This window comes from Haliaeetus albicilla, chromosome Z (genome assembly GCF_947461875.1).
Source record: "Haliaeetus albicilla chromosome Z, bHalAlb1.1, whole genome shotgun sequence".
NCBI classification, from domain to species: Eukaryota; Metazoa; Chordata; class Aves; order Accipitriformes; family Accipitridae; genus Haliaeetus; species Haliaeetus albicilla.
The window spans coordinates 13,094,076-13,113,753 of NC_091516.1; the positions used below are offsets into that span (position 1 = coordinate 13,094,076).

Genomic DNA, 19,678 nt, shown 5'->3' on the forward strand with positions numbered 1-19,678 from the left:
AAATTTTCAACTAGAACTGAAAGACAGCTTGGTAAGACAGTTTGAGATCAAAAACCAAGTGGTCTTTTTCTAAATACACTTTGGATACTCATATTCCAAGATTGTATCTTGATAAGCAAAGAGCTAGCTCAGAGTTATTTCATTCAACACAAGTTACCACCTCAAGGCCTATTAACATAACTTCAATGGCATGCCTACATTATGAATGCAGACACCCCCGAACTCGCTTCATGCAAGCACAGAAAGGGATTTTCAGGCATGTCCAAATAAACTAGCTGAAATAGGAAGCAGCACACTCAATTAGCTCAAATGCAATGCTGCACAGGACCTGAGCAAAGACCAAAGGCATGAAGCTGAGCTGACCTACCAACTTGAAGATCTTTGCACTGTAGACAATTGCGTATGACAACCGTGTCCTAGATGTGCAGCCAGCGTCTTAAATTGAATGCAAATAGCTAGAGTATTGCAAAAGACCCTGTCCTCAAATCAAGACAACTCTATAGTGTTTCCAAAGGAGTTCAAATGAGTGTGCAAAAGAAAAAAAATCAAAAGACTATTTTTCCCCTCAGTCACAATATACAATTGCTGATTTGCAGCTTCTTTTACACAGTCATTTGGTAAAAAACTAGTATCTTCTTTAAAGCTTTAAAAGCTCCTTCTTTCTCTGCTCACCATTCCTAAAGAATCCTTTAGATTCTTCATGGATTCTTCAAGCACTTTGATGTGAACAACTGCAACCTAATAGCAAGTACCTATTTTAGAAATATCCTGAAACATGCATGGGGTATCTGTGTTATGTTGCCTAAGATACAGATGAACAAAACTGTCCCTAAAGCCTGGAAAAGAAAAGTAATCAATCCAGACCATCAATATAAGTCAGTGAAATTAGATGAAGGGCAATACATGGAGAAGGAAGTGAAAAAACAGCCAAAAAAAAATTATCTGGGAGAAGAGGTACAGAGATTTAATAGAGAGATTGAAAGAAACAAATACTGAGAAAATAAAAATGTTTTCATGAAGGGACAATATCACCACAATGCTTTTACTTAGAAGAAGAATAGCAATTCTCCAGTCCCAGATCCTAGCAAATGACTAGCATATGACTGCTCTCTACGGCTTCCTGAGGAGGGGAGGTGGAGAGGGAGGTGCTGATCTCTACTACTCCCTGGGATCCCATTACAGGATGTGTGGGAATGGTTCAAAGCTGCGCCAGGGGAGGTTTAGACTGGATGTTGGGAAGCATTTCTTTACTGAGAGGATGGTCAAACACTGGAACAGGCTTCCTGGAGAGGTGGTCGATGCTCCAGGCCTGTCAGTGTTTAAGGGACATTTGGACGATGCCCTTAGTAACTTTTGGTCAGCCCTGAATTGGTCAGGTATGATCATCCAACTGAAAATATCCTATTCTATAGAATTCTCTGAGAATTTGAATTACTAAGTAATTACGCAATCTGGAATTGTACTGCTGCACATTCAAAAAAACAGCACATGTGGATACAAACCAGTCAGAATTCTATATACAAATGAAAAGACCACACAAAGTCAACCTTGCACACAGTGTTCTGTGTTTTGTTTGGGGTTTCTTCCTAACTTCAGTCTTAAGTTCTTCCTTTTGAAAAGGAATATTCCCATAGATCTACTCTAGCAAAGTATCTTCAGTTAAGAGGATGTAAATCTTCCCATTTGTGAAACTGCCATAAAAAACCTGATGGTTTTGCACAGCACACTTAAGTTTGTGGCAAAATGAGGTACTGATCTTGACTATGGGTTCCAAAGTGTCATATAAAAAATTAATAAAAGTTTAATAATAGATCTTTCTGCTACTTGCATAGAATGTTATGTCTGTAACATAGCAAAAGATAAGAAAATGTTTCAAAAGAAGAAAGTTGTCCTACAGCTATAAATACTGACAGAAGAGAAATCAAAGTGGTATTACTTATGAGGTTACTTTTACTTCTCAAAACGCTCCATTTCTATTCAATACTATTACTGAGATATTAACCTAGAATAAAAACAGCTGATAGCAGAGAGTAACATGTAAAAGAGGCCACATTTACATTTTTTACAGTGAAAATCTGCACAGGACAGGCCAGTTTTATTCACTGTATGCATTGTCTCAAGGGAGATAAACTTTCTTTTCCTGAAGAGATTATAAAACCCCTTCTTTGATGTGTTACACAATGTCACTGTAAACCTAAAACAGTTTCTAAGAAAAAGTGAAATTTCTGCAATTTAAAGAAGTATTTTTTTCATGCATACCCCCCTGCTGATTGAGACTCTGCATTTCCCTTTCTCTGCGATCTAGTTCAGCTGCTTTTCTTTCCAGTTCTTCTTGACGCTTTAGTAGTTCTGCCTGGGCCAAGGCATGCTCCTGAACAAAACAAGCATTGTTAGATATTGATAAAAAATACAAACACAAAATAAACATTCGAAGTCTGTTCCCAATAATTAAGCATCTCCAGTTATGGATGAAGACTGACCTAATATTGCACAAATTCTTGCATTAACCAATTACTTAAAGGCAGTATTAATTTTCATAAATTATTCGAGAAGTGATGCTTATTTATAAAAGACATTATTCCAGAAGCATATTTAAATAATTATAATTAAAAGGAACCTAGTGCCTGAAAGTTACAGACAAACCTTTGCAATCTGTGTGTAAGCAGGTGGTTCTTCTGTTGGTTTCATTATTGCTGGCTGGGTACTGGGTACATTAGATGTTTTCACATTTCCTGGAGGAGGCTAAGAAAACAAAAGACAATTACAGGTTTCCTATTCTAATAAACATCTTTTCATTAACTTTGTATGAACCAATCTAGTTGTTTTAAAGGAAGTGTTACTGGTAAACTGAAAATCTGATATGCTGCCTGCAATATTTATAACCTTTAGGAAAAAGAAGATAACTATATTCTGTGGTGCAGTGTTCGGCTTATTTGGTATTACACTACACTACGTGCCATAAACATATGGAATTTTAGGGATCAGTGGAAAGTAAATAGAATTTTAATTTTGTTCAGACATGAATAAGGACAGTTACTGTTTAAGAGAATTGCAGGATTTAACAGTGATCTATTCATATTCCAAAACACAATGCCATTTATTAGTAATGTCTTACAGAGCTTTCTACGTAACAAAGGCTTATATCACCTGGCTAACTAGAGAAGCAATGTACCATATTAAAATTTTCCACTAATTCAAGATCCATAATCTATTCCTTAACTATTCCACCAGTAGGTAACATAGTTACCACTGGCAATTCATTTACTTGGTCACTATCTATAAGAAAACAGCTTACAAGAAGCTTTTAGTAGCTCCATTTTTTTTTAATCCTCTCCTTATTCCCATTTGTCATCTTCTCTGACTTTCTCCACATCTCTCTATCATACACAATGTTAACCAGTAGGTATCTAACCAAGGAAAAACTACTCCTAGATTGAAATTACCAACTGAACTTTACCAAAGCAGATCAGTATAGCAGTATTATGATGTTATTTGATGCAGTATTTATTCTGCCTGGACAGAAACTACAATTCTTTCTTTATGTAGAGCTTGCAACATGAAAGACTACCCTGTTCTGTGATCTTTTAAGACAGAGAACCACTTGTCCCTAATAAGACTGAAATCAAGAACAAAAATACGGTGAGAAGTGTGATGTTTTCCATACAAAAGTTCCTTAAAACAAAGCAGGAATCAACTAAATACCACTAACTTGGCAAATTATGACTTGGCCCAGATTATCTGTGCCTTTTCTAACCATCTTTTGAAATGCACAAATGCAATACACTGAGGAGAAAACATGCCTGAGTAAACTCTGCCTCTGTGTGTGATATTGCAGCATATCTCAGCAACATCAGCTGATTCCAGCATTTCAAGATTATCTTTCCACCATATATTCCAGCTCCTTACAGAATACTGAAGTATCAGAGAGGTCTAATTTCTCACAAATGCTTGGTGACTCAAGCTTTTCATCCTAAGAAAGATATTCAGTGCTGTAGGATGAAGACAACTGGAGGCTAATTGCCAGGTCCTGCACTTGGGTCACAACAACCCCACGCAACGCTACAGGTTTGGGAAAGAGTGGCTGGAAAGCTGTGCAGTGGAAAAGGACCTGGGGATGCTGGTTGACAGCCAGCTGAATATGAGCCAGCAGTGTGCCCAGGTGGTCAAGAAGGCCAGTGGCATCCTGGCCTGTATCAGAAATAGTGTGGCCAGCAGGAGCAGGGAGGTGATCGTCCCCCTGTACTGGGCACTGGTGAGGCCGCACCTCGAGTCCTGTGTTCAGTTTTGGGCCCCTCACTACAGGAAAGACATTGAGGTGCTGGAGCGTGTCCAGAGAAGGGCAACCAAGCTGGTGAGGGGCCTGGAGCACAAGTCTTATGAGGAGCGGCTGAGGGATCTGGGGTTGTTTAGTCTGGAGAAAAGTAGGCTGTGGGGAGACCTTATCGCTCTCTACAACTGCCTGAAAGGGGGTTGTAGTGAGGTGGGTGTTGGTCTCCTCTCCCAAGTATAGGACAAGAGGAAACAGCCTCAAGCTGTGCCAGGGGAGGTTTAGATTGGATATTAGGAAAAATTTCTTCACGAAAGGGTTGTCAAGCACTGGAACAGGCTGCCCAGGGATGTGGCTGAGTCATCAGCCCTGGTGTAGACATTGTAGGCTTAGGGACATGGATTAGTAGTGGACTTGGCAGTGTTAGGTAAACGGTTGGACTCAATGATCTTCAAGATCTTTTCAACCTGAATGAGTCTATGATTCTATGAAGCTGGTTAAAGACAGTTAATACTGCTACTCCTTATGATGGAGCATTCTGTGATAAGGAAAAAGGCCTGTATGAGAACTCCTACAAAAACCAGACAACCATCAAGAGTCTTATCATCTCCTGCTTCAAACATAAGATACAAAACCTGCACTAGAGTAACAAAAAGCTACTGAACAAAAACTCTTATGCATTATGTATTGTGGGCCAGAACAATGCTACAAAAGCCAAAATAAAAAAGCCTGATTATAGTAGCTCTGTGGCTAAAGTAACAATAGCTTTGAAAGCATAACCGATAAGCAGCTGCATGCTAGACTAATGAGCAAGACTGTTCAGAATCTCCAGCAAGGACTACAGTAGCTCTCCCGTAATACTGTAAAAAGTAATAGTACTATTACATGTAATACTGCAAAAAGGTGGATTGTCAGATTAGAAAATATTTGAACAATTAATTCAAAATATTTATCCTTGAAAGATGCTTTGTCCCAACAGCCTGCAGTACTGCTAATGACTGTTAACATGCATATATGCTTATGAATAAAGGAACCAATCAGAAAGCTCACTAGAGCTACATAATCAAAGATGTTAGCCAATAGCATATATGATATACGACATTAATATAAGGTACTAATTATGTACAAGATTCTTCCGATTCAGATTTCTACATTGTTTAGGTTCCACTATATGCTAGCTGGCCATCTATATGGTGTTAGAATTGCTGTCTACTGTGTACATAATGACAACTGTGTAAAAGACCCAGTGCCTACGTAAAAGCCTGTGCTCCCTGGCAGAAATGAGACTACACCAGTGATTTGTAGCAGGGGCCATGCATCCTGGAATCCTAAGAAGTCAAGAGGGGCTGGAGAACAAAAGCTGTTAAGGGATGTTACAAAGGCTACCACTTCCAGCAGACTCTGGGACCTGGGGACTCCTCCTTTTCGACTGCTAGAGCCCAGTCCAGTGCACTTTGAGACCCTCTGAGGGCTCTCCATTCCAGTCTGATGGAGACAGCTATTGCTTTCCTGCTTCCAGGTTCAGCTAGCAGCAAGTTGAGTGTGTATTCCAGGCATGCACACAAACACACACAAACCCGCACACACCAAGGACACTAGGATGGCCAGCCACACAAGTTGCCACAGCACACCCACATAACACTATCAGAACTATGTAGAACGTAGTTACAGAGTCGTACCCCATTCCTCCTCTGCAGCTGATCAGCACTGAAGTTCACTATTGAAATCACATGCCTCACTCTAGATTTACAAGCACACCAACAGTTGCAGATCCCTCAGATGTGAGCAGTAAGCCCTCAGCCTGTCTGATATAGTTGGCTGGACCTGGAGCTATCTTACCTGGTGTACAGGTTTCCTCCTGTTTACCAGTTAGCCCAGCTTGACGTTCACTAGAAGATTCATGCATGCACTCGTACACTCATGTCACAAGCAACCTCCATACTCACAGCTCCCTCAAACACCAGCACAGGCTCTCAGCTTGCCATATATCCAAGCCCAGATCCCAGACTCCCTTACTCACTTTTGGCTCAGACTTTGAGTCTTCCCAGAGAGAGGTTTTCCTCCTATTTGCCAGCTAGTCCAGCTTGAAGTTTGCTAGTGAATTACACATACACACACAGAGGAAAACACACTGGTCCCTTCAGTTGCTGGCACCTCAAACACGTGGGCCCTATGGGCCCCTGGTCCCTCCAGCTGCTGACACCCAGATGCCCAGTTGTTGACACCACAGACATATTGACCACTACTACTTGGGGTCTGACCACGTTGCTGGTATCTAAGCCTCTCACTCTAGTCTCTCCAGTTCTTGGCACCTAGACTTCGCAGTGCTCACAGATGTGGTAGAGAGTGAAATGTCACAGATAGACAGTTAAGAAAGGATTTAACAATAACTGCAGCAATTAGGCATATGGCTGTCAGACAAGTGTACTGACTGGTAGCAACTTACATGCAACCAGCCCCTTTTAATCCATCCTCTTCTGTAGTCTCCTCCTTGTTCCTCCCCAGTCTCCCACTGCTCCACATCTTTGACTATTCCCCTAAATATTCCTTAATAAATTTTGCATAGTCCCACAGGCTCCCCTCGACTATCCATAATATTCATACTTATCTTGTTTCTTCCTTCTTATTAGTTAAAAGTCCAGGTTGACCCTCTTCAAAGCCCATAAATCAGTGGCTGAAGAGTTTTGGTCTTCCATTTCGTCTCTGTTACCACTTACCTATCAGGTGTTTCTGCTTTTGTTTATTGCTTTCCCTTTTACTTATTACTCCCTTTAAACTGAATAAAGTCTGTGACCTTAATGAACAGATACTTTCACATTCTACATATCCTTACAGTAACCAGTATAACTGACCTGATTATTTGGACCATCATGGAGTTTTGCAACAACTGAAAGGCTATCATGACTTTTACAAGGCTGGTACGTGATTAAGAATCACATACATCTTTGGATACTCTGTAATAATATGAATGGGATTATGGTCTTCCTTCAGGTCTCAGCCCCTCAAAAACAATACAGCTGTATCACTGTAGTAAGATGAAGGAGGATACTTCAGGCTTATTATTTCAAGCACTGCAGTGCAAGGGAACAGCTGCCTTGAGTCTCATGTTGTTAGATCTGCGTGCTACAGTCCATTACTTAACACAGGAATGACAAAGCAGTCAATGCAACTTCATGTCTGTTGGAAGGTTAAAGCCCCTGTCTGTGTAGAGGTCTGCTAAAAACCAACAAAATAAACCCTAAACAAACAAGAAACCCAACCAACCAACAAAAAAAGCATTTATAATTAGACTTCTCTGTGACCCCTCCCCCCCGCCCCTACTTGCCCAGTAAAGAACTTGCACCTTCTGGCCTCTTAATTTCTTGAATCCTTTTAAGAGCTTTTTCTACAGTGAGTGTGACAGCTGTCACTTTTCCTTCTGCTGGTATGAAGCCAGCTGAGATACATTCCAATTAATGCTTTAGCAATCTTCCATCTTAGTTTACTTAACACTCAGCTGACTTCTTATTTCCAGCAAGTTACCGCTTCTCTAAAGCCTATTTTGTTGAGAATTCAAATTTAAGACACTACCCCTGTAAAGAAACAATTCATTCAGTTTTTTTCTACATCATTATCTTCTGTTAGTACTCTTGCTTCCTGCTTTCCAGAAAGAAAGTTTCTCAAGTTGTTCTACAAGTTTTTCCTCAGAGCTTTGAGTTTGCCTTACAGTTTCACACTTAGCTTAGCAGAGTTTAAACTCTGAAGTTTTCTTCAAAAATAGATTCCACTTTTCTAAAGGCTGTCTTACCCCAGTAGCACACTTGACAAAGCAGCAAAAAGCCAGCATGGTTAGTTAGTCTCTTCTTATGGTGCATTTAAAGCAGCTATTTTTGAGCTACAGTATGCGTACACCATTCATGAATGTTATTCTGTGTTTAATATCACTTATGAGTTATATAATATCACTTGATGGAATTAGTGCATGATGTTAGAAAAATACAAAGAGCTTGTAAGAGAATCAGAGGTAGTTAGAAAAGGTAAGGAAAAATCATGTATCTGCTTCAACATCCACCGTTGATTATTGCTGGCTATCACTCCAGAACTTCTCTTAGTTTGTTATGTGTATTAAGAATATAAGCCCAGCAAAAGTTGCATTCCAGCCACCGTATTCACAGGATACAGCCAGTTGCTGAAATATAGTAGCATTTCTTCATTAAGGGCAGAAAAAGCCATGCATGTTTTTGTATACTACCATGTTTTCATAATTACTTACCTTGGCTTCATAATGCGCGCACAAGGGAACAAAGTGTCAGTGCTCAAATCCACCTCAAATGGTGGAAGTTCAATACTGCTTTAATGTGTTTATTTTTCCAGGTTATTATTCAAAGATCACAATTCAATGCACAACAGGCACAGGTATTATAAATCATTTTCTATAGATCAAGAACCTAATGAAGAAAGCATTCCAATCACAGAATATCTCAAGTTGGAAGGGACCCATAAGGATCACTGAGTCCAACTCCCTGCTCCTCGCACGATAACCTAAAACTAAACCGTATGACTAAGAGCATTGTCCAGATGCTCCTTGAACTCTGACAGGCTTGGTGCTGCGACCACTTCCCTGGGAAGCCTGTTCCAGTGACCAACCACCCTCTCCATGAAGAAACTTTCCCTAATGCCCAATCTGAACTGTCCCTGACACAGCTTCATTCCATCTCCTCATGTCCTATCGCTGGTCACCAGAGAGAGATCAGCACTCCCCGCTCCGCTGCCCCCCGTGAGGAAGCTGTAAGCTGTGATGGGGTGACCCCTCAAGCCTTCTCTTCTCCAAGCTGAACAAGACAAGTGACCTCAGCTGTTCCTACTAAGTCTTGCCCTTGAGACTTTTCACCATCTTGGTCACCCTCCTCTAGACATGATCTAACAGTTTGATGTCCTTCTTATACTGAGGCTTCCAAAACTGCACACAGTACTCGAGGTGGGGCCACACCAGCGCGGTGTCAAGTGGGACAATCACCTCCCTCGACCAGCTAGCTGTGCTGTGCTCGATGCACCCCAGGACACAGTTGGCCCTTTTGGCTGCCAGGGCACACTGGTGACTCATATTCAACTTGCCATCAACCCAAACCCCCAGATCTCTTTCCAGGGGGCTGCTCTCCAGCCTCTCGTCCTCCAGTTAGTACAAATAAGCAGGATTTCCCTGTCACAGGTGGAGAATCTGGCACTTTCTCTTGTTAAATTTCATACGGTTGGTGATTGCCCAACTCTCTAGTCTGTCCAGATCTCTCTGTAAGGCCTCTCTATCCTTGAGGCAGTCCACAGCTCCTCCTACCTTAGTATCATCAGCAAACTTACTTAATGTACATTTAACTCCTGCATCCAGATCATTTGTAAAAACACTAAAGAGCACCGGCCCTAAAATCAAGCCCTGGGGAACCCCACTGGTGACTGATGCAACCCCATTTACTATATACACACCTCTCTGAGTCCAACCCACGACCCAATTGTTCATCCAATGTATTATGGACTTGCCTAGCTGTGTGCTGAAAATTCTGTCCAGAAGGACGTTGCAAGAGACAGTATCAAAAGCTTTACTAAAATCCAAAACCACCACATCTACTGGCTTCTCTTGGTCAACTAGATAGGTGACCTTGTCATAAAAGGAAATTAAGTTAGTTAAGCAGGACTTTCCCCTGGTGAACCCGTGCTGGTTATGACCAATGACTGCGTTGTCTTTCAAATGTTTTTCAGTAACTCACAGAAAAACCTTTTCCATAAATTTACCAGGCACTGAAGTGAGACTGACAGGCCTGTAATTACCAGGGTCTTCCTTCTTACCCTTCTTGAAAACTGGGACATTTGCCAGCTTCCAGTCAACTGGTACCTTTCCAGACTCCCATGACCATTGAAAAATAATGGACAGAGGTCCCACAATAACATTGGCCAGCTCTTTCAGTACCCTGGGATGAATCCCATCAGGCCCCATAGACTCATGTGCATCTAGCTGGAACAGTAAGTCTCAAACAACTTCAGAGTCCACTGGGAGTTTATGATAACCCCAGTCACAGGGCTCCAGGGGTCCCAGGGCCCATCATCAGTGTTAAAGAGACAAAGAAGGCATTAAACATCTACGCTTTGTCTACATCCCTATTTGTGAGGTGACCAACCTCATCAAGTAATGGACTGATGTTATCTCTGATCCTCCTTTTGCTATTAACATATTTTAAAAAGCCCTTTTTGTTCTCCTCCACAGTGCCTGCCAGCTTGAACTCTAATCGAGCTTTGGCCACACAAATTTTCTCCCTACAGTGGCAAACAGAATCTCTGCAGTCCTCCCACGTCATCTGTCCTTGCTTCCCATGTCCATACACCTTCCTTTCCACCTAAGTTCTAGAAGAAGATCCCTGCTCAGCCAAGCCAGCCTTCTGCCCCATTTGCTTGACTTCCAACACTTTGGAATTGCCTGCTCCTGCGCTCTTAAGAGATGGCTCTTAAAAAGTGACCAGCATGAAACCATTTTAAATTCAGGTTGCACTAAGTCTTCCTATCAAATGGAAGTACTCATTTTTATAACCCTAATCAAAGCTGAGAAGCAAAAAAAATCCCACAGCTACTTAACATGAAACAAACAGAAGTATCCTGCTGCCTCGGAAAATCATTCGGCTACCAAAAAAAAAAACCCCAACACAAAAATGAAAAACATAGCTGTACAGTTTGGGATTTTTCTAGAAGCAAGAAGTACTGAAGCAAAATCAGAGAAGGTACATCTTCAAGCTCTAGCACTGTGCAGCAGATCTGGAGAACTGCATGGACTTAAAGTTCAGCTGACATACAAGATTATCTATTATTGGACTGATGTAGGTAGTAAGGAAAGGGTACAGGATACAAGAAAAAAAGAAGGAAAAAAATGGGTTTTGTGATAACATTTTATCAGAAACCACTTAATGTCTTTTTTTGTCCTATAAATATGTTTCCCAGTATTCAGTAATAACTGGAAAAACGGAAGTTCAATAAAAATGCATAAAAGGCAAACAAACAAGAACCAGGGAGCACAGAGGTTATGCACACTAAGCTTTAATGCAAACAAGGTACTCAAAACAAGTGTTGCTTCATACATGCAAATAAAACATACTCAATAAAAGTAAAAGAAATAGTAATTTATTGGCTTGGTAGACAAAACAGTAAGGCAGACAGTTCTTTCTACAGTTATTAAAAAGACAATACAAAACACAATTCTACAAGTCAATGTCTCACATTAATTTCCAAATATAGACTAAGCACAAGTTTGCTCTAATTGCCATTTCTGACGTTAGCTCAATTAAGAATTAAACTAACTTCACAAAAGAGCTGCAAAACAATTCCAGTAAAAATATCTGTTGGAATGTTAGGTAGCATACAGTAGGTTCCTTACATTCTGAAATGGAAATGTATTTGCAAGCCGTTGTATTGAAAAACTGACTGAAATGGCCCAAGTGCTATTGTACAAGATGCATGAAGTCTAAAATTGGAGGCATTCTGGAAAGCAATAGCTCAGATCTAGGTTTTTAAAAGGTTTGCAAGGGATATGCATTTAATACACACAAAACCTGTACATAGTAAATCATATTGAGGAAATACTATTACCAAGGGGTCAGATTGAAGTTAGTTATAGGAGCAATTGATTTGCTATTTAGAACCAAAAGCAAACACTCACTTTTTTTAAGGTCACCTCAAATGTTTTATCAGCACAAAAGATGCAAGTGGGAGAGAGACACTTGGTCAATAACTGTCAAAATCCTGAAGATGTCAAATGAAGTAACTGCAAGAACTACTTTTGAGAATTAATGGACATTTCATAAAGACACTGAGATCCATAACAAATAAGCAGAAAAGGAATTCTCATCTGTTAGTGTACTTTTGTCTATGTTATTTTCATTTTTATTGACATAGGTTTCCTAGGAATAAAAATTGCTGAGGCATCTTTGAAGGAAACCAGTGAACTTGGCACTTGCCAGGGGACTCCTTTAACCTTGACGAACATCTTATGCAGTTCATACCAGAGTACCCAAAAACTACTGTGCTTTCTTTTGTCTCAGAAGTAGATGAGTAGACATAGGCTTCTCCGTTGAGTTCAGGGCCGTAGAAGTCAAGCCTCTTTCTTCCCCTCTCAAATTTAACAGTCCTATCCATTCTTCTGGAACGTGGAAGACTTGGCCCCATGGCAGGCATAATGAAAATTTCAAAACAAGACTTGATCCATGTTTCTTACCTGAGTCAAAGTCATCCCATAAAAATTCTTTCATTTCCTAATATCATACCGACTGGACCAAAGTCTGGCTTACTCACATAAAAGGATAAAGCTGTATAATTCTGCCATAATCAACACATAATTTACTAAGTATAAGAAATGAAACAGATCCATTCTGACTCCCTTATGGATCAGCATACACATGGGGCTGTTGGGAAAAGATGATGCTGCTTTTATTACACAGCATGTTACTTGTTGTAACACAGCAAACTAATTAGATATTACGGGGGGGGGGGGGGGGGGGCGGGGAATCACTGTTAAGAACTGCCAAACACTGGAACAGGTTGCCCAATGAGGTTGCAGGATCTCCATCCTTGTATATATCCAAAACTTCCCAGGACAAGGTGCTGACGAATGCAACTTAGTGACTCAGTTTGAATAGGGGGGGTTGAAAAAAATGACCTCCAGAGGTCCCTTGCAACCTATGCCTTGGCACTTACTTTGTCATACCTGTCTGTCCATGTGCTGTTGGTTGCCTGTCCAAGTGCTATTGGTGGCTTAGGGATTTGGGTATGGAAGAGAGATAGCCGACTGACAGCCTGCGTAGGATTGATGAGACATTCACAGGAAGAGAGAGTCAGCAATTCTGTTTTTATCATATCATATCATGATATACCACCCATATTTGGATAGGGGAACTAAGTCTAGTGTTTTTAGAGACTTTATTTCACAGGCCCATGGTCTTTTACGATAAGGTACTTATATCCTGAAATTCAATCAACCCCACTTTACAACACCCCTTTTTGTTCCTACCCCAAATGCTACTTCTGGGATAGATCTTTTTATTTCATGCCTTGCTCTCACAGCTGCACTGGGAGAAGCAGCAAATTATATGACCTCTCAAAGAGAAGAAGTTGGCTGAAGATAAATGCTCAAAATTAGTTTTCTCTTTAATAGATTTCCCCATGTGAGTGAAGTAGTCCATTTATTGGGGGCAGGGAGAAGACTTCCAAAAGAAGCCAGGTGTGGATGGTCAGTCTGGTGTCTTATAAACACTTCACTGAATTTGGGTGCAAGACAGGAGGGAAGCTGCCCAGGAATTTACTGGAAAAAAAAAAAAAATCCATCGAAATATGTCTCTTAAAAACAAAAAAAACCCAACTCTACCAATGATTTCTTCCAAATTTTTAATACAGCAATTTGAAAGTGATTGCTATATGCATTATTGTGTCTACACGTTATGCATCTATACACAGTGCTCGGAGAAGTTCAACATGCATTAGCAAAACTTGTAGAAGGAGGAAGAGATTAAAGGCCTCCTTCAACAGTATTTTCATTAAAAGATGAAGCAAAAATACTAATTGTCTGATCACATCTGTTCCTTGTTGATTTCAGAAACATGACAAAAGACACAAAGTCATCTCCATGGTGACTGTTAAAGCTGGCAATAAAATCACTGAAGATGCAGGCAATGATATTTAATCTGACATTTATACCATTCACTGAAAACATTGTTTAACAATCAAAAATAAGACAGGCTTTGAAATTTGGTAAGAAGAAAAAAAAAAGAAAAAAAAAAAGACTCCTGATTTCTCATGTTAGATATCAGCTGGTGACACTTGAGCCCTAAAATCTCCTATGCCCATTCACTTTCCTCATTACGTCTTACATGTTATTTTCCCACCAAACTTCCCACTGCAGATGTGAAGGATAAAAGTTGACCGAGAAAAGGTGAATGCACTGAAATAATTAAAAAAAAAAAAAAAAAAAGAAGAAATTAGAATAAGGAATACCAAGAAAAAGTAGAATTTACTGGGTTTTTTTCTGCCCTATCCTGATGACCAAGAAAGAACTGATAGGAAGCATCTCCCTTGGCAAAGGGAGAACACAACTGAGCTAAGATAACGAATGTCAGTATTCACAGTTTGAAGTCACTTTCTCACAGAAGAAACATTCCTGTCTGGATTTGCAATGGAGAAGTGTTTTTGCACTCCAGCATGCTTTATTAACTTGAATTTGGAGGGAAGGGGGAAAGAAGGTTAATGCTGTGTTAATGCTATAGACTGCAAGATACCTACCATCTTACCACTACCACTAGAAATCTGGATTTCCAACTGAAGCATACCATTCTCAGCTTCCTTAAAAACTACAACTACACATTGTTATTCATAGCGAAACAACATCATTTTAAGTCTTACTGACCAGCAATTCTCAAACTAAAAAGCACAGAAATCTCCAGGACATACTTTGCTACCACCAGCTTGTATCCTTTCTGCTCACTAGCACCATTATGGTTTCCAAATGTTAGAAGTGGGATTACCTGCACAAAACTGTTCAAGACGACTCAGCTTCTCAACAAAGGTACAACAAGGAACAGCAGCAAATCAAAGCCCCCAGAAACTATTTGGATGTTTTTGCTCTGCACAGCACACAAAATGCAGAGTAATTTCTATCCCTACCCTGAAGGACATTGTAATCCTCCAAGCCCAAAATTCACAGACCCTGCTCCTACCTCTGTTCATTCAATCTTTAAAGACATTCACTTCCAGTCCTGTTGCATACATTTATTTGTACATGCATAGTATGCTCTCCTCTTGCATACAAAGCTGGTAGGAAAGAGAGGTGAGTACATGGAATTGTGAGCATCTCCTCAGGTACCTAAGCACATTCCTGCAAAAGCATATAATTACAGAATAAATACTTACATATTCAGCATCCACAAGAGACAGAGAGAGGAAGGGGAGTATCATCTAAAGGTTGATTACTACTGCACTCTTAGCTGAACATGCTTTATTCTTTCAGCCTTGCTTTCTGCAAGAAAACCTGTCAAAGTTCTTTTCCTCTACAGAAAGAGAACTGCTCATTCAACAGACAGTTTTTATGAATTTGGTAACATCCCATAGATTATTAATTGAACCACAGTGTATGAATATAGCACATACTTAGGAGATCTGAACACTGACTTAAAGATTTCCTCCATCCTCCCGTTTTTTCTATAAGAGTGACATCTGTAATGAGCAATTAGAATTTTTTATACATGAACAACTGACTGTTCAAAGCCAGATAACCTTAACCATATACTTCGGTTTTTCTTTTCCCGCAGAGCTGCATGTAAAAATAAATACAAAATCAATAAAAAATGTCAGACTGTCTTTCTAATTTATGGTCAATACAAAGCAATTTTGAAACTGTTCAAGCTTCAGAAAGATAAATCAAACATAATTCATGACATTGTGAGTTTGGAGAAAAAGATTTTGGAGACTTATTTAATACTGTTGCTAGTTGTAAATATTCTGCCTTAAACAGCTGATCCAAGGCATACTCAGAACCAAGGTTCTTCCAGTCTAGCATTTTAAACACCGTATGAAGCCTTACTGTTGTACTGCAAAGACTCAAACACCAACATTCCCTATCAGCACTACCAGATTTGCCATAAGAAATAAGCCTACATTTGAAAAAGACAATATTTTAATGTTTATAAATTATACTGACAGACAGTAATCGTCCATACATTTTGCTCATCTTGCACAAGATCTCCACTGTCAAAAGTAACTACTGAAAAATGCTCTTACAATATGAATTTACTACCCCATTCCTTGTATTTTCCCCTCCATGGGTGAAAATAAGCACAAGGTAAATTAAAACTATACAAATTAGAGGCAAAAACCAACTGTGTTTCTTGGACATAAATTATTCCATTCACTACAGCACAACTACTCATAGCCTGCAGACTGTTACTTAAATGCAATGTTTTTCTTATTCTGAACAGCACTTTTATTAAGTGAAATGGAAATCAAAAGCAAGACGCTGGGGAATAGGGCCACAGTCACAAGCTTTAAAGCAAGTAAAATTCAGAAAAGCGTAAGGACAGACTACCAGAAGTCTTACTGAACACAGGAAAAACTCAGTTTTGTTTTGGTTCCCTTTCAGAGAGCCACTATCCTTAACAGGTCAAAGCTCACTTAAGTCAACCCACCCACTGAATCCTCCAGATACTTGATGGGACTATCTATCCTTACACATCTTCCATTACCTCTAGCTAGCCTGTCACATGTTTTATACTAGTCCCAAACTCTCAAAACAATAACTCACAAACCTTACCTAAAAAGATTAACAGCAAAATTAAGAAATAAATGTGCTTACTGTTCTTGAATCAGAGAAAGGATTGTACTCATCTAGCCCTGGAGGAACATTTCTTGTCACTTGTGTAACAGAAGGATCCTAGAAGAGAAAACAGTTCTGTCAATGTATGCACATGTATATAAGCAACAAGTCAACATTTATATGATATAAAACTCAGCTTTTGCTTCAATCTAAAAAAAAAAAGGTTTGTTCTCACTAAAAAAGCCTGTAAACATACACCTCGTTCTCTGTCTCCAAAATGACATCATTCCATTCTGAGCTTCTCATAAACCTAGATTAACACAGTCTAAAAGGAACCCCATCTGTCATACGTTTGATTTATAAGGAAAAAAAGCTTTCAATAGAGAAGGGAAGAAAACTGTATCCTGCTATGTTGACCACTGGACTCCACAACTATACACCCAAAAAGCACAACAGAAGAAAAGAGCTTTCTGTAACTCTTGGTTTTCTCCATGCAGAAGTACCTCCAACATCTTCAGGAATAGGAAAAGCATTTCCCAAAAATGAAGCTGAGGAAACAGTGCCCCATAATGCCAAAAGCACCTCTGGTTCACCTTCTACCCAAACTGGTAGAATTAAGAAAAAAATGTAATTTTTTTCCTCCAGTGAACTATACAGTAAGAAAGACTGCTTGAGGTTTAGCTCAAGAAAGCTACTTCAGGAATTCTCTCTGCTAGAGACAGGGAGGCTTTGTTCTGCAGAATAACAGAAGTGCCCACTACCATAGCCCACACTAACTTCATATGAAGAAAAATTTCACTTATTCCATGTGATGTCGGGTTCCACTACATTGTTTCTGTGCCTTAATTTAATGTTTTTGCATCTTCAGAACATAAGAATGGATGAAAGGAAAGTTTTCTTGAAAATCAATAAATCCATGTATTCAATATGGATAGTTACATTTATATTTACATAAATGCACAAAACAAGTGTACGATATTCTATATGTACATCAAATATACAAAATAACTGTAAATATACTACTTATTTATAACTTATGTATAAATTTACTTATTTTCTTAATTTCAACATTCTAGTTCAACATTAGAAAACAAACTGGAGTTGATAAAGACTGGGAAGGTGGTAAGTATTTGCATTTATATACATTTACATTCATATTTCCTTTAAAGACAGCTACATTTAAAACTTCTACATGAAATATTTGTCTGATTTTTTTAAAAAATACAGTTAAGTGACTTAATCTACACTTAAGTAAACATACAAACTATTAAGCTACTGAAAAATAAAATCTAGATTCTTAGGATTAGCATCTATATTACAGCATTAGCTTAGTCTTGGCAGCAGTAACTTAATCTACAGATGCAGGAACAGTATTTTCTTAATGGCTGCACTCAACTTATTTACAGCCAGAAAAAAAAAACCCAAAAAACCAAAAATGAGGGCAGCGTACCAATCAACTCTAAAATCCTGATGGATACAGCAAATGAGAGTAAGTCTGGTTTTTCCACTAGCTACAGTCACATATTTATTAATATGAGGCAATTAAAATTTTTTTACTCTAAAAAAGGTTTAAGACAAGAAAATTATTGCTTCAGAAATTAAAAAATTGTATGTTGCATATTTTAATCAAATTTATATGCATAAGCATACATAAAAACTACCTTTCTCATCACATCAGATGCTACCACTTTTGGCTAAAGCATACATTTAGCTGCAAAGCACTATTTTAATGGTGACTGAAAAAGACTCACCCTTTCTATAAATATTGCATGCAATTCAAAATCAGCTTTCCTCTTTGACTTACACCATAATTAGTGATTTCAATAAAGCCACCCTGGTGACAGTCTCCCCCATGTTTCCCATGTTTTTTAGTTACCATCCTGGAATTGAATACACTGTTCCAACTAAAAGCTCATCAGGTCTTGCGTGAGCTGATGGACTAATTCACTGTAACATGTTCTTTCATCAAATGACTGGCACAAAATATTTTGCAGAAGAACAAAAAAAACAAGGGAAAGTATATGTGTGGGGAGAATGTTGTCAAAATTCAACTACAAATCATTTGAAACATTGAATAAAAAGATCATAAAAATAAGGGAAGAATTAAATCTGACGTTTGAATTAGGCATTAGTTTAGTAGACTTGTCAGTACAAGATCAAAAAAGATGAAGTTAAAAACGAAGTTAATAACACAATTTCATAATTCAATATACAGGATGGCAGAAAGTTGTATACACAGCTGAAAACTTTTAACTTATTGTAGTGGGTCCACCCTAGCCAGCAGGTAGGCCCCCACCTAGGTGCTTGCTCACTGCCCTCCCCAGTGGATAGGGGAGAGAATCAGAAAGGCAAAAGCAAGTAAAACTTGTGGGTGTTGAGAAAAAGGCAGATTAATAAGGGGGGAGGAGAGGTAGAGGTAAAAAAAGAATAAAAGGCCACAAAACCCCACAAGCGATGCAAAGGCAATCACTCACCACTCCCACCAGCGGACAGATGCCCAGCCAGCCTCTGAGCAATGGTTACCTTGGAACATCCCCACCACCACGACCAGCACCACCAATGTTATTGCCGAGCGTGATGCTATACAGTAAGGAATACCTCTTTGGTCAGTTGGGGTCCGCTGTCCTGCCTGCATCCCCTCCCAACCTCTTGCCCTACCCCAGCCTACTCCCAGGGGGAAGCAGAGTCCAAAACAGAGAAGGCTTTGCTTGATGCTGTGCAAGCACTGTTCAGCAACAGCTAAAACACTGGTGCCTTACCACCACTGCTGTGGTCACAAATCGGAAACACAGCACCACAGGGACTGCTGTGAAAAAAATTAACTCCATCTCTGCCAGACCCAGTACGCTTATTCTAGCCTTTACACATTAGTGCAAATTAGCAGACCATAAAACACTGTTCTTTGTTCACGCTTTCAGTATGGTACCCCTTCCAGAAATCCTCTCATACCATTCCCTCTTCCACACATAAAAATGTTCAAGTATAGACACATATGAAACTAGTGATAGCTAACCATCAGCCACATAGTGAAATGGTATGTCTACGTTACTAAAACTCAAATAGCACTTAGTACTTTTAAGTTATATCAGCTGCTTAAAAAG

General features: G+C 39.4%; 1 protein-coding gene across 2 annotated transcripts in view; it reads right to left on the reverse strand.

The window, feature by feature from the left end:
• Positions 1-19,678, reverse strand: part of SCAMP1 (secretory carrier membrane protein 1) — a 48,400-nt gene that overhangs the window by 16,566 nt on the left and 12,156 nt on the right. The window contains exons 2-4 of one of the 2 annotated variants that reach the window (XM_069775956.1): positions 16,617-16,694; positions 2,644-2,742; positions 2,260-2,371 (exon numbers count right to left, since the gene is read on the reverse strand). In XM_069775956.1, the coding sequence (XP_069632057.1) occupies positions 2,260-2,371; positions 2,644-2,742; positions 16,617-16,694 (289 nt within the window). Of the gene's footprint in view, positions 1-2,259; positions 2,372-2,643; positions 2,743-12,301; positions 12,461-16,616; positions 16,695-19,678 lie in introns of those variants that run through there. The other variant, XM_069775955.1, reaches the window with a different exon arrangement.